At 50.6% G+C, this 15,895-nt stretch overlaps 1 protein-coding gene across 1 annotated transcript; it reads right to left on the bottom strand.

The window, feature by feature from the left end:
* Positions 1-1,905: 1,905 nt before the first annotated feature.
* On the bottom strand, positions 1,906-8,319 carry CPA1 (carboxypeptidase A1; the record flags this gene model as incomplete). The annotated part of the gene is made up of 10 exons (XM_081038316.1): positions 1,906-2,093; positions 3,800-3,884; positions 4,405-4,604; positions 5,123-5,213; positions 5,880-5,990; positions 6,170-6,271; positions 6,680-6,781; positions 7,008-7,241; positions 7,686-7,767; positions 8,255-8,319. 10 exons carry the CDS (start codon positions 8,317-8,319, stop codon positions 1,906-1,908), a joined length of 1,260 nt encoding a protein of 419 aa, XP_080894442.1.
* Positions 8,320-15,895: the final 7,576 nt, after the last annotated feature.

Genomic DNA, 15,895 nt, shown 5'->3' with positions numbered 1-15,895 from the left:
GCCAGCCAGTACGGATCAAGTGTTGAACAGAACAATGCAGTTCCTGCCCTCATGGAATTTTCATTCTGGTGCTTCATTCCTTGTCCTTTCTTAAGACTTTTACTGGCTCAGAACCTTACTTTCTAAACTACAACTCACGGAATTCAAAGTAACTTGCAAGCCTAGAATATACAAATTATAAAATTTATGAGTTCGTTAGTAAAAGTGGAGAACATCCATTCAACAAATATTTAGAGGGCATCTCTATGTCTGGTACTATTGATGGTTTTGGAGATTGAATGCCAAAGTGGTCCCCACTATTGGAGCAGAGTTTATTTTAAATTAAGCAGTTTAACCCCTTAAAGCCTAAGTAATCCAATATTGTAAATTGATATATTATCTTGCTAATGTAGTATTTTTTCACTTACCGGTCTTTATTAAAACAAAAAAGATCAGTTTTTCACTTGACCAAATTGAACTGTTAAAATGGGTTTCAGCTTATCTTCCTAGATAGAAAGAAAATGTTTCCCAAAAGATGAAGGAAGTGTTTTAAAATCTGTAAAGACTAAAACACTAATTTATCTTGCCTCATAAACTAAGTTTATGTATATACATGTATAGGCAGCTTTGTTCTTTTCATTTTTTAGAATGTTTGGTAACAAAAATAATTGTTTTAAACTTCAAGATGAAAATTCCCCAATGGACCCTTAAAAAAAAAAAAGGCATTTGATCTTAAGGCCATTCTGTGGGGAAAATACAAGACTTTTAAGTCAGTGGAGCTGGATGCATTGTGACACCCCACCTGGCTACCACAGGGAGAGGCTGCCATCCTTACTCCCAGACTCTGTTTAGGGGGCTGCAATCTACCCCCACCCCTTTCCCAGTGACCTGTGGAAGTCCATCTTAGATAGGTAGAAATTAAGACCACTTCAAAGCATCGGCTTCAGTTGGGATATGGGGGTAATTCCCTGCTCTACAGTCACATCTTAAGAGATTTAGAAGAAACAGAGGTAGATTCTTGCTTTGAGAACAGTTGAGATACCCTCTGTATTGTGGCGCTAGTCACGAAGGGTGATAGCACAGCCATCAGAATCGCCAAGCCAGGAGGGAAGAAGGCAAACTCTAAGCTCTTTGGAGGGTCATAAGAGGAGAGTCTCATGTTTGGGAAATTCTGCGAATGATAAGGAGTGGTGGTGGGTGGAACAGGAGAGGGAACAGAGACACCGTCTGGAAAAAACTCTCGAAAGAATGTGCAAATGTTAAGTAAACCACTTCCATCCCTAAAGACGAAGACTTCGTGATAAACTACAATTAATAAAATGTCCCCAGATTGGTGTTTGTTCTTTGTCTTCAACAAATGATTCCCTTTAACCTAATTGCTCTCTTCCAATTTAATTCAGGAGTGGGAGACCATACTTGCTTTATAGAAATTGGCTTTGCCTGGCCGCAACATCTGTTTGGGACAGCGGTGGCCACCACTATTATTCTATTTCATACTCAAAGTTATTGCTGTTGTAGATGAATGGGTCCAACCAGCTAGACTATTGTACAAGCTGAATTCCTCACCACCGCGGGGTGCCAGGCATTTGGTTAGCAGCTGTGGCTGCTGCTTGCTGCTAAGGTATGAACAAATCACCCCACTGACAAGCTGAGCTCAGGGTGGTCTAATTAAAACAGACACCAGTTGGATGCAACTTCACAGGACCTTGGAATGCAGAGGGATTTAGGGGTCATCTAGTCCAACCACCCACACATTTCCAGGGAGGCCTGCAGGAACTAAATCACTCCTGTCCCAGCCTGAAAAGACAGACACACCACATGCGTTCCCACACGCACGTCCCAAGATTCTGTTCCATACACTCAAACTTTATTTGATTGCTTGGGTGGGGCTAGAGAGGAGAAGGAGGAGAGAGGCGAAGGGCCAGTTCAGTAGGGGTGGTTCATGGTGTACTCCATGATGGTCTTCAGCGCCAGCCATGTCTCCTGGGCCGTGGGGATGATCTGGGAAGCCGGCAGCAGGAAGCCATAGCGCCCAGTGTCTCGGAGCTCGAAGGTGTAGGAGTACTTGATGCCCTGGTTGTAGGTCCAGTCAATGGTGCCTCCACTGGCTCGGTCTGGGGCAGAAGCAGAAACGGGAACGCAAAGGTCCATTATTTTGAAACATTGCCATGGGCCGGGCTAGTGGTCCAGAGCCCAGAGCCTCTGCAGTGTTCATAGGAGTTAGCGCCTACCCAGTGTTTGCTGTTGACCAAGCAGCCTGACTTCCTCCCAAGGCCTCCCCTGAAGGGTCTCAGCCCAAGGGGCCAAGAGAGGCAATGGTTCTGTCACTGAGGGATGCAGGAGAGTTCCTGCTATTGCAAAAGCCCCCCTGAAAGCTGCCTCCATCCTCTGGTAACCATTTCGGTCAAAACTCCAAATATACCAGAGTTACCGGCTTGGATAACCAGGATTTGTTCCCCGAAGCTGTGGTCTCCAGGGGAGAGTGCAAAGGGCCAGTCAAAGCAAAAGCCCCTTGTCTGTCTTTTCAGAAGAAACTTTGCCCAGATTTGCAGTTACCAATTATGAAGCTGCTTTCAAATTGAGCAGGCAGTAACCTCCTGCTCTATAGTCACTTTTTTAAAGAGATTTGGAAGGAACAGAAGATAGCATATCAGAATTTAACTCAACAACATTGAATGAAGCAAAATCCTTTTGACTCAGGGTTGAAAGAGTTTCCAAAGAGGGCCCGGGATTCAAAATCAAGGCCAGCCCTCAGGAGAACTGTGACTCACTCACCCACCAAACCTGGGCACTCCAGGCAGGAAGTATGTGAGAGGTGTGTGCCATCCTAGCTCTGTCCTTGCCCCCTGCTTCTTCAGCGCTCCTGCCTTCTGTCAGCTGGTAAACTTGGTGGTTCCCTCAGGGCCCCATGGGACCTGCCCGCACCCCACCTGTCGCTACAATCCTGTGCGGTTACTCGGCTGCAGCCATAAGGGTCTCCATGCTATTCTTGCTATTCCTACTCCAGGCCAGACCATATGGTAGGACCTTTGTTCTAGATCCTCTGCCTGGAAGCTCTCCCCCAGACAGATAGCCTCTTGGCTCGCTCCCTCATTTCCTTTAACACTTGCCCAAATTTCACTCTCAATGAGGCCTCCCCTTCAAACCCCGGCCTGCTACACCCCTAGTATTCCTGAGTCCCCTCACCCGGTTCTAGTTTTCCTTTTGCCCCTGTCACTTATCACCTAACATACTGTATCATTTACTCCTTCAAGTGTATCGTCAGTCTCCTTGTCTAGAATGTAAGTTTTCTGGTCTCCTCTTATTTTATTTCCAAGCAAACAAAACAAGGCCTGGTGGATACCAGGTGCTCAATAAACATTTGTTGACCTAATTCCATTTTCATGTAGCAGTGCTCCTTCCAGGGGCACTGTATGTAGAAGTAAGCTGGGAAAAGAGAGAATATATTCCCTAACGGAAGGACATTGGAAGAGGAGGATTTTATAAATTGAGTTTCTTGGTGATTTTAAAATGCCAGCAGAACTCTCCGCCCCCTCCATGCCTGAAGCTGGACTTAACCCCAAGACAAAGGGACAAGAGTTCTCGGAGGAACTAACATGTTGTTGTGAAGGTATCAAAGAAGGCAGAGTTCACATCAGGAAAAGCCACTGCTGCCCCGCAAGCCAGCAGTGGTAGGCATGGCCGGGGGCCGTACTCCTCTCCCATGCTCCCAGACTTGGGCACCCTTGGCTCCTTCCTCCAGGAGGGACACTCCCTGGGGCAGGAAAAGCCAGCTGAGCTTCCTCCCGAGGCCACCCGCAGAGACCATGCACCCACTTACAAATTGCTTTGATGATGCTGCCGTACTTGAACTTGGTGCCATACAGAGAGGCCAGGGCCGTCACAGCAGACTTGGCCAGCTGATCCTGGAGAAAACACCAAGCAAGACCAGCTGTCATGGCCAGCAGTACTGGGCCCCCAGCATAGCAGGACCAGGCAGGGTGACCCGGGAGCATGCACCCTGTAATATCGGGTCCCCAGAAGAGAGCACAGGGCCTGCTAGGGCCTGCAGGATCAGCCCTGGAGCTCAACAGCCCCACAATCCTCCGACCCTGTAGGATGTCTGGCTGGTGCTTCACTGCCCTTCGGTCACACTGCAGCTCCAAGGGTGAACTTACGGTACAAGCTCAAAGTCTAGCCCCGCCCCTCACTCTGTCATGTGATGGAAGTAACTCCACCACTCTGTGCCTCAGTTTCCCAGGCAAAAAGGGAGGTTAGTCTGCCTTGCCCCAAGGCTAGACATCCCAAGCGCTCAGGTGTCCGGGGGAAAGAGGTGCTCGGCACCTTAGTGCAGGCTCTGGCACCTTAAGCAGGTCTGATGGATGAAACCCCAGGCCTGCCCAAAGCTGCCTTGGGGAGGGGCGGGCAAGCAGGGTCAGCACACACCAGCTCGTTGTGATCAGCGGCTGGTTCTGTCGTGTAGCCGTAGGGATACAGGAGGAGCTGGGAGTAGCTGTGGATGGAGATGAAGGCCTTGATGTTCCCGTGGCTCTTCACAAAGTCCACGATGGACTTGACCTCCGTTTCAGAATTGGCAAACTTGCCATGGTAAGTCTCTGAGCAGGGGTTGTTGCTGGCTCCCGCCTCTGTGGGAGAAGAAAGGGGGTACTTGGTATTCCTTCCAGCCAAGTGGTGTGGCTTCCACAGCTTCCCGTTCGTTGCATGGAGATAGGGGTGAGGTGAGATGCAGGAGGGCTCACCGCCACCCCCAGATTAAAAAAAGACCAGGGGCCTTCTGTAACCTGAGGGTCCCACCTCCCTCCCCAGCCAGGCTTGAGCAGACATGATGAAATGCCAGGGAGGTGAGAAGGGCTCCTCAAGCAACACTGGTTCTTGCAGTGAAACGACAAAGGGAAGGAGCTGAGGTCATGCTAGAAAACCCCTCGGTAGGTTTCAGACTTGAATTTCATGGGGAGGAACTTTCTTGTTACAGACAAGGGACCAGTAAGCCTCAGAGCGCCACCTTCCTCACTGGGGGTGACATGCCCGCCACCCACACCACCCACCAAATGCTGTCCTCGCTGCTGGGGCAACAGGACAAAGGAGAGTGAGAAGTCATTCTGGGTTGTCCCATCCCTGCTCCCCAGATCACACTGGGCCTTACTCCCAAAGCCAGCATCCCAGTTCCGGTTGGGGTCCACGCCAATACAGGAGGAGCCAGGTGTGATCGAGCGAGTCTTGCGCCACAAGCGGTTCTGAGGAAGGAATCAGACACTTGTCTGTCACTGTCGCCATGCTAGGCTGGGGTTCAGAGTCCACAGGGTGGACTGCAAGAGGCCTCCATCAACACAAAGCACCCGACCCGAGCTTGGGTATGGACACGGCGTGGAATCACAAACCATTTTCAACTGGTTGTCAGAGGGGAAGGTCTTGGTTGGAGGAGAATGGAAGACACAATGGATGCTGGTGGAAAGTGAAGAAGGCATAAGGTGCACCCCCTGCCCCCATAAACATTTGATTGGTAGCATGCTGTACCTGCCATAAAAATCAAATAGAACCAGGACGCAAGGTCTGGGGCAGTGGGTCTCCACTGGGGACAATTTTGTACCCCCACACCTGGACATTTGGCAATGTCTGAAGATGTTTCTGGTGGTCTCAGTGGTGGTGGGGGGGGGTTGCTACTGGCATCTAGTGAGAGTCAGGATGCTGGGAAACACCCTGAATGCACAGGACAGCCCCCACAGCAGGAATTATCTGCCCACGCTGTCAAGAATGCCAAGGTTGAGAACCCTGGTCTAGGGGGACAGGCCTGTTCGCCCTTCCCTTGACTTCCGGAGGTTGAGATTAGGGGTGAGTAGCTTGTAAGGCTCAGAGGCCAGAGGCCCACCCTTCTTTCCCCAAGAACAGCAGAAGGTATATACCTTGGTATGGGTGAAGACAAAGCCATCGGGGTTGGTGACAATCTCCAGAAAGATGTCCATGTTGTCAAGAATGGAGGTGAGAGCTGGGTCCTGGCCATAGTCTTGTGTGATCTGGTTGAGGGTGAGAGGGTAGTGGGGCAGAGCGAGCCAGGCCGGGCATTTGCCATGCGAGAGCAATGGACACCTGCCCTCAGCCTCCCTCTGCAGTCAACGATTCTGAATGGGAAGGGGGGGCTTCTGTGGGTCTTGGACACCCATTGGGCCAGAGCCCCCCCCCACCCCATGCTTACCTTCTTTGCAAACCAGATCCCACTGGCCTGGGTGACCCACTCCCTGGAATGAATGCCAGTGTCAATCCAGATGGCAGGACGGTTATTTCCTCCAGTGCTGAACTGGATGAGAAGAACAGGGAAACGGTGTCATCATTGAAGGGGAACATACCCCAGGCCAGAGGCCGCTTGCTGTCTGGGTATCTCAGGTTGAGGCTCTGTTTGTGGAGCCATCATTCAGGTGGGGTCACCAGTTCTCTGTCGGAGGTCATAAACAAACTGTTTTATTTATCTGGATTACCCCAACCCCAGAATACTTTCCATAATGTGACACTTGATTGGAAACATTTGGGTCACTTAAAAATTTAAATTGTGTACAGGTATGCCAGGACATTCAACCCTTTCCCAGTGCTGGCATGGGAAGTTCGTATGACGGTGTCTTCCCTGTGACCGTGAGCCCACCTACACACAGACATAGGTGCCCATTTTTGCACCCATGCCCGAGTATACCCACACGCAGTCACCCATTACCTTCAGCACGTAGATAGGACGGCCTTCGTAGGTGCTGCCAATCTGGAGCTTGCTGACAAGCTGTGGGTGCTCAGCCACTAGCATGTCCATGAAGCCATAGATCTGAGAAGGGAGGGTGGGGAAGGCCGGCTGTAATGGCTTCCGGGCACCCGGATGCCTCTTAGCAGCTCCGTTAGCTGGCCAGCTGTGAGCCGTGGCCCAGGGCACCCAGGCTATGTAGACACAGAGCAGGTGTCACACACAGCCAGGCCGGCCCTGGCTCTGGCCACATTTCAGCAGCCCGATGAAGAGCTTGGTGATTGTGGGACATGGCCCAGAGCTTCCTCACCTCGTCCAGGGGGTGGTAAGTGGCATAGCTAAAGTTGTCGGTAGAGCTGGCCCGAGCCTGGAAGGCGAATATCTGCTCCTGCTCCTCGTCCAGCAGCGACTGCACATCCTCAATCATGATCGAGTACTCGATGCCATGGGCCTCCAGGAAGACTTTAACGGCCTGGACGCTGGAGAACGGCACTCGGACATCGATGAGGGAGCCAGGCTGGGCAGGGCCCCTCCAGAAGTCCAGCTGGGGGTGGGGGGGGACAAGAACTGGCATTGTCACAGCAGGCCGGGAAGGGCCAGCCTGGTGGCAGGGCCTGTGGGCTCCCGAATCTCCCATATAATTGGGCATGGGGCATGGATGTTGGGGCAGAGACAAAGGGAAACCCTGGGCACTGGACAAAGTCCATTGTGGTCAAGGAAATGGCCTAGGAAGCAGAGTAGGGGTGCTTTGAGACAGCAAAGTGGGTATTGAAACAGGGGTCCCCACTTTTCTCAGAAGCTCGAGGACACCAAGATTCAGGACCTGGGGAGTTGAACTACTTTCTAACAGGCATCAGTCCCATGACTCCTTTCTGGGTGTCTGGGGAAAGAAAGCCCAAGACCCAGGGGTTGCTGGGGGGCTAGGGTGGGTCCAGCTGGCCTGAGAGGTACCCTGGGGCCTCAGGATAGGCTCCCCCCATCGTCTGACCTGCAGGTGCTCCAGATACTCCAGTTCCTTCACTTTCTGGACCTGGGCTTCATCAGTAGGAGAGATTCGGAGCACCTGGTGCCTGGACAGAGTGAGAGGGGAGGATGAGGGTGTGAGCAGCCCCTACCAGCCATGCACACTTCCCAGGGAGGAGGGTGGCAGGTGGTCCAGAAACCCCAGGATGGGCCTCCGTGCTCTGGACTGAGCGGGGCAGGCAAAGGGGTCCTAGCAAGAGATGGTCTGGGCTCTTTAGGTCATTCTGGACACTGCTGCGGTCCCCACTCCCAGTTTAGACTTTGTTTCTCTCTCCAAAGCCAGCAAGGCTTCCTCCAGTCTCCTCTCCTGGAAATTCCTCATCAGAGCTCAGTTTCTCCAGGGCTCAAGAGGCTGTCCTGAGACACTAGACTCTTTCTCCACCCTGGTCCCTGGTCAGCCTGCTTCCCAGGCTGTGCTAGTCTGCTCCTTTCTGGCCGTCTTCCCATGCGACCGTCTGTCCGTCTCCTCCAGACTCTGGCTGGAGGCTGAGCCCTCCCTATCTCCCCCTCTGAGCACCCCCCCACACACCTTACCCCACAAAGTCCTCTTTGCCAAGGACGGCCCCCAGCAGCACACTCAAAATCAGCAGCCCCCTCATGCTGCAGCTAGTTGGGAAGGTCATCTGAGACTGGGAGAAGGTCCTGGGGCCTTTTAAACTCTCCCAGGACAGAGATCTCCGGGCTGTGCCCAAGGGTTGTCCTTCCCCTTGCACCTGGGCCCTGTCCCACGGGGAAGGGGGGGTGGGAGTGCTGAGCTCTGACACCTCACCCTCCCTGATAAAGTGACAGGGAGCAGGGCAGCTGGAGAGATAAACTGGGCCTCAACCCCTTGGTCATGAGGGGCCAGCTTGGGCCTGAAGGTCAGCTGCATCATAAGGTCTTCCAGTGGGCACCAAGCTCAACCACAGCCCACACAGCCCTGAAGCCTACGAGCCCGGGCACCCACAGCTGGCCCCAAGAGTGGAGACAGAGCCAGGACTCTGGAGTGGCCACACCAGCTGGGGCCTTGTGTGAGAAATACCCTTCTCCCACATGCCTCAGTGCCAGCTCTTTTGTTCTTGTGACAGAGCAAGCCTGGACCCTCGGGCCCACCCAGCTTTTGTACGTGCTGGCTCTTCGCCACACTGGCTTTGTCCAGGACTGCCCCTGTCCTCTGTGTGGCACACCCCCATCTCGGGGACAGCCCCTTCAAGGACACTTCCCAGCCCCTGTCCTACAGTGTTGGCAGCCTGTGGGAGTCTGGCCAGGGCAGCAGCAGCTGGGCCAAGAGCCCACTTCGCGCCAGCCTTTCCCTCCACCCCCATTGTTGGGATCAGGGTTCCCCTCGATGAGAACGGTAAACAGGCGTCATCTGAGTAGACAGTGTGGTGGTGGGAACAGGGCCAGACCCTGCTGGGACTGCACAGCGTACAGGAGAAACTGGAGCTCACAAGGGGAATTCGCTCTGGCTCTGAATGCTGACCTCACTGAAGAGACATCTAACGCAAATCCACCCTGACCCCTAGGGGCCCCCCAGGGCTCCTGGCACCATCTGGGGCCCCTACTCTGTATCAGGGCCTCAGGCTTGGGCGCTGACAACAGCCGAGGCAGCCCTTTCTGGTTTCCGTCTGTCCTCTCTGCCTCGCTCCCCCACCCCGTAACTAGCCAACCCTTCTATGGCAGGACAGAGTGACCCTGTCATATTCATCCACAAGTCTCTCCTATATAAATTTCCTTAACCAGGAACCCTCTTACCCATTCCTCATATTCTCCTCATCTCTTAGAGCTTTGCAGTCTTCTCAAGCTTTTTAATCTATTCCCCACCAGGAAAAAAAGGTTTTGTAGAGCTTTCTTTAGTTTTCATTATGAAAACAATATTTATTTTTCTATGTCTAAATCTAAAGCTGTCCTATCATTTTGACTCTATTTCATGTACACTACACATATTGCGGGTCGGGGGTGTTGACTAATTCTTGGGTCTTTTGTGAATCCTTTCCACTAAAGACAAACTCATGAGAAAAGGGAGGAAGAGTGGGGAAAGGGCGGCCTCCTGAGAGGGCTGCTTGCAGCCTCCAACCAGCCATCTAAGGTATCCAAGTCATATAATCCATGTTCTTGAAAAGTTGGGAAGGATTAATTCAAGGCTACAAACTGAAATCAGGGCCAGTGCTGGCAGGAAGCTGAAAGCACAGTGACGGAGGAATTTAGGTCTCAGGTAGAGGCTAAGCCTGATGTTCCAGGTTTCTCCAAAGCACTTTAGGATGGTGAAAATTGCCTGTTGGTAAAGACCAGTTTGCTAGAATGGAACCTGGGGCAGAGAGCCACAACTCTGCCTTCCCACCCTATGGGCTTGTCTCACAATGGTCCAAAGCAAGGGCAAAGATGAAGGCCATGAGGCTGAGAGCTAGGGGAATCAGCAGAGCACCAAGAGCTATTAGCCTGAGAAAGAAACCACCAGGCTGGCATCTAGATTCAAGGACAGATGACCGGCTAAGTGCCTGAAGGCAAATACGTGGAGGCCTGCTGTAGCCACACTGACTAGTGTTCACAGCGGCCCTCCCTCTTCCTGGTTGAAGAAACCCAGATTGCGTGCGGGCGTCACCCCTCAGGACAGTCACCCCATTCCCAGCTCAGGGACTAAAGTCTAACACTAAGACAGCCCGGATGCCAGAGAATGCCCAAGCATGGCAAACAGAGGCTCTAAGACAATGCTCAGAGACACCCCCCAAACCAAAACCTAGAAAATGTCTCGTTAAAGAGGCAGAAGAACCAATTCCCCATGTCCATAGTAGGGACCAAAGGGAGATCGTTGCAGAGAGCACAAACAGATGCAATCAGAATGGCTAGATCCAGTAGCTAAGTGAGACTTCAGCTGTTTCCCTTTGGCAAGTGTGTTTAGGGTTGTATGTGACACAGTGGTGATCCTGGGAAGCAACGTCTATGAGAATTTAGGGCCGCTCTCATGGTCCCTGCCCAGTGTCCTCCTCCTTCTTATAACAGCACCTCGATTTTCCCTTAGTGACCACCTTTTCCAACTCAGGCCATGAGATTAAAGAGAATCTCCTCACCCACCCTCACCCCGGCTCCCGGGACGAGCCAACAAATTCCATTTCTTTTTTCCCCTCAAGCTTTTCCAAGTTGGTTTTTGTGTCACATGTGACTGAAAAAAATGCACAACTAATGCAGACATTCTCTAACTTCAGAAGAGAACAAAGTGGGAGAGGGAATGCCTTCTAAAAGTAGATTACCACAAAGCCGTTATAAAATTTCAGGCAGGTCCCTGCACATCCCTGGGCGTCCGTTTCCTTGTATCTGAAATGAGGAAGTTGGTCAGAACCATCTCCAGGGTCCCTTCCAGCTGTGACACTTTCTGATTCCAGGACATTTGTATTTTTCACCCCCAAACAAATCACAGCTGTGTTGACCTGTCTAGGCAGAGGGGAGAGAAAGGCTTTCCAGGGTTGTGGGGAGATCAGAATAGAGCCACGGGAGCACTGTGGCTTGGAATGGGTAAGTGTTCCCAGGGCAGTGAAGGTCAAAAGGGGCCACATCCTGCTGAGGCTGCATGGAGGGTGGCAGGGCTTGGGGGTGGTTTGGAAGGCTGGGAGGAGGAAGTTCTGACAGGGGCCTCTTTGAGTTTTGTTTTCATAACTGAGTGCCCAGAGCCTGTTTGTTTGCTTTGAAGCTGCAGAACTGTCACTTCAAAGTTGGCAGTGGTGCTTGTCTCAAGTGGAAGCAGAATTTTTCTCTGGAGAAAGTCACCTGAAGAGAGACATGCTGCAATGGGTCTTTAGGGACTGTCAAGTCAGAGCCCAAATCTCAGAACAGAGACACGGAAGAGAGAGGATCGAAGCAGGAACGGCCCACAATGTCAAAGGAAAAGAGAGGAGGGGAGGTTTGCTTCTGACTGAGCCTGACGAGCTGGGGAGCCCTTAGAGGGGCGTTCCTGCACTTGGGGTGCAGGTTGGGCTGCCCCTGCTTCGGCCAGGGAGCAGGCAGAGGATCAAAGAGATCAAAGGCTGTAGGGAGGGAGGGGTTGCTTCACAAAAGGACATGAACCAACTCCCATGCCAGCATCCAGTTGAGGTGTTTTATTTTCTACATTGTCTTTCCTTTCTGTATGCCCAAGTAAAATTTTGTGAAATGTGACTCTGAGGCCTGAGCTATGCTTTGGGGAATCGAGGGAGGTGAGCTGAGGGGCAGGAGGCTGAATGGACAGCCACAGGCCTTGGTGAAGCTGATTAGGGGAGAGCGAGAGGCCAATTGCAGACCCAGGGGCAAGAGGCCAGCGACGGTCGACAAGCCACAAGAATGGATTTGCAAACATGCCATCACTCACAAGGATTGTCCCAAATACTTGAGGAAGGAGAGTCTCTGAAGGCCGAACAGATTGGAGTTGTCCTTCAGGACACCCCACCCCCCCTCATCCCCCAGAAGACAGTTATTTGCCCCCCACCAGTGCCTTCACCAGTGTGTGAAGCACTGACAGGCCCAAAGCTCCCTGGATTCTATCTCCGTTTGTACTAAGTGTCTGCCTGGGCCTTCTTATGTTTCTAAAGAAGCTTTTTTAAATGTGATTTTTTTTTCTTTTCTTGTCGAGTCCTTTTCTCTCTGGCCCTGTGTGCAGCTGTCAGCGGGGAGACAGAGGAGGATGGCGGAAGCACCCCGACCCCGGCCATTAGCCCATCACCCCAGGCCGCTGCCTCCCACCCTGCCCTCACACAGGACTCTTTCACATTCCAAACTGCCTGCCTGGTTTGTTTTTTTAAGAAAGCAATAACCGCAGCACATTCACTGTGGTTCTTTATGGCTTTCCATATGTATAATCGCTCTTTCTCTCTTCAGTTTTTCCAATGTTTTTTTCTTTTAAATAAATGCTCATAAATTTTACTGGTGAAAAGGATGAAAAAACATACCTAAAAAGAGCAGTTTGTTGGGAGAAAAAAAAAAAAAATCAAGCCGAATGTAGAAAAACTAAACTCCTGTTTAGCATTATATACCTAAGATATAAAAATTTTTTTAAAAGTTCAGGTTTTATAAAAAAGAGTATTCTGTAATATCTAAAACTTGCATGTCTAAGTCTTGAGCTTTTATTTGATAAATGTAAACCCCCAGCCATCACCTCCGGTGGCTTACTGAGAGACCCCATCCGTCGTAGGAGGAAGACCTGGTTTTAATCCCCTCTCAGCCATTAGGTTGATGTGGGACCTTCAGTGGGATGATCCAGAGACCCCAGTCTTTATAACTGCAAAATGAGGGGTTTGGATTAGAAGCATTTAAAGGACGCTTTTATCTGGAAAGTTCTATGGTTTTATGATTAAGTCAGTATGGGGACAGAGTCCCAGAGAACAGTTTCTAGGCTCTCGGCCTTGGCCTCACGTGGGGTAGTAGATGGCCATCAGCTGTGACTAGTTGGCCATCAGTTGCAACTAGTTAGCCATTGGCGACTGATATAACTGCTGTGGCTGAGCTAGCAAGCAGGATTGCAGTTAGCAAGGGGTTGGTTGGTTGGTTGGCAGAGAAGCAGATGGTGGATCGCGGATTGTATTGATCCTATTTCCTGGGTCTCTAACCCAGCCACCAGCGAGACTATACTGGTATGAATACCCTATCCATGGCTCTGTTGTTCCTTCTTTTTGGTTTGTTTTGTTTTTGTTGTTGTTGTTCCTTTTTGACCTCACCCTACCCTGCGTTCTTATGCGTGGAGAGGGACCTGAGTCCCTGCATGCCAGTCAGTCACTTGGTAAACTAGAGTGAAGAAATGGATTTGGAACCCCCTTCAGATCCTCTCTCCCCTCAGACAAGCTGCAGCAGATGCTGCAGGCTACCTTCGCAATATCTATTCTCCCCTTCCTCCTTACCAAGAGAGCTCCCAAGTGCCCGGCTATAAAGTGATTTCCCAGCCTTCGTTGCAGCTGAGCATGGCCACCCGACACAGTCCTCGCCAATAAGATACAAATTTAAGTCCATGGTTGGGCCAACTCAGCTGGCTCACATTTTTTGTGCCTTGCCTTTCCTGCCGGGAATTCAGTCAGTTGATGGAGATAGACGAGGGGTCCAAATGATGGCAGAGTGGCAAAACAGAACAGGCCAGAGAAGCCTAGGTCCCCAATGCATCAAGGAGTTACTGAACTAGCCTGGGACTGCCCACCTCAGACAACTTCTTATGTGACAAAAATAAAACCCCAATCTGGTTAAGTCACCATAAAGTGGGTTTCTGTCACACACAAATCCTATTCTTAATTTGTACTAGGCTGAGGAGGAGAAACGATCTTTCAACAAATATTGAGCACCTACTGTGTGCCTGACAGGAAACGAATGAGGATGAATAACCCAGACATGGCCCTTACCCTCACAGAGCTCTCAAACTAGTGGCCGAGACTAACAACAAATAAAGAAGTCACTTGATTATTATCATTGCTATGAAGGAAATAAGGCTTTGGAAAAGAAAATCTACATCCAGTGGATGGGCCTAGAAGGGCTAGTGAGGGAATGATATGGAAGAGGAAATTTTAAGGAGTGGACCGTTTGAAGGGAGAGGAAAGAGTATTCCAGACAAGGAGTAGCAGCACGTGCAAAGGCCTCTAATTGGGAAGGAGCTGAGAGGAAGCTAGTGAGATTGGGACCGATGAGCAAGGGATGGAAACAAGGCGAGAGAGGTAAGGAGGGCTGGCCACGCAGCACCCTGGGCTGGGTTTTATTTTAAGTCATTGATTTTTAAGGAGGAAGTTGCCTTGTAACAAGGCACCTATCTGAAAAGCAGTTTCAGCCCCAATTTTTGTGGACCTATTGACTGCGCAGAGATCTGGCCAATGTGGCTGTAAGAACAAGTTCCTGGCCCATCATCCCCAGGGGTTTGGGCACGTGACTCAGGTTCACCTGAAGGTGGGTCCCAGGCTTGCCACTCAGTAGCTGCATGCCCTTTAACCACTATCCTCTCTGAGACTCCTCATCTGAAAACAAGGACAGTAAGAGTCCTATGTCTTAGAGCTGTGAGGAGGCAATGTGTTGAACCCTGTAATTCATTTGGAACCATGCCTGGCACATACTAAGTACGATTAGGTTGGTGCACACGTCATTGCAGTTTTTGCCTTTATGTTTAACCTTTTAAACTGCAGTTACGTGTGCACCAACCTAGTAGACAAGGTTTTATTATTTTCAGTGTCCCTGGGCACACACACCCCCATCGCCGGGGTCCAGATAATCCTGCCTCTAGGGCAATGCTTCTCCAATTTAGCATTAGCATCACACAGGTCCCATCCCCAGAGACTCGGATGCCATAGGCCTGAGATGGCCTGAGAATCTGCATTTCCAATGAGCTCCCAGGTGATGTTGGAGGTCTCGCAGACCACACTGCTTTAGTCCAGGGCCAAGGCAGCCCTTTGGGAATATTTTGGAGAAGGATGATGGGCTTCTCATTATTGTAACCACCTTCAGCCCTAATGGACCATGGCAGAAGGTCCCAAAGCCCCAACTCCCCCTGAGAGACTCAAACATGTTCCTTCTGGGTGGCAGGAGAGCAGGGATCAGTGGTCCTCCGCCTTCAAGAGACCTCAGAACTCCTGAGGTAGATAGTAAAAACGCAGATTTGAGGGGTCCACCCCAGAGATTTTGTTTCAGCCTAGGGGTGGAACCCCAAAATCTTCACATTAAATGACTCCCCATGGATTCTGCTGCAGGTGTGGCCACAAACCATACTTGGACAAATGATAACATAGTGGTTTTGGAGTTAGACAAACCCAAGTTCAAAAGTACTTCTATAACTTTCCATCTATGTGGCGTTGCCTAGCCTTTAAAACCTCTCCAAACTGCTTATCTGAAGAATGAGCATATTAATACAAGTGATATCCTCCCCATGAGGATGAAATAAAAATATTGTGCAGAGGACCTAAAAGTTATAATCACAGGCTTTAGTGTGCAGAGGTATAATGTGCTTCATTTATCTATGGCTTATATTAACTTAACCCATAACCTCGTATTTCCGCTAATAGAAAAATTCAGCTTAGAAATTCTAGATCACTCACACCACTTCCATCTTAAAAACAAAAAAACCTCAGTCTTTTTGGGGAAACTGCAGCCTGAATTGGGATTCTCTCCTCCTCTGTTGCTGGCTCTTCCCCAAGACGAATCAGGGTTCTTTAGAGGTTCATTACTCTGACTTCCTCAGGCCTGGTTCTGGGCATCAGCATTTTGTCA

The sequence above is a fragment of the Rhinolophus hipposideros genome (genome assembly GCF_964194185.1).
Source record: "Rhinolophus hipposideros genome assembly, chromosome: 25".
Classification (NCBI taxonomy): domain Eukaryota; kingdom Metazoa; phylum Chordata; class Mammalia; order Chiroptera; family Rhinolophidae; genus Rhinolophus; species Rhinolophus hipposideros.
The sequence above is the reverse complement of the archived record's forward strand: the minus strand, read 5'-3'. Positions and strand labels throughout refer to the sequence as shown.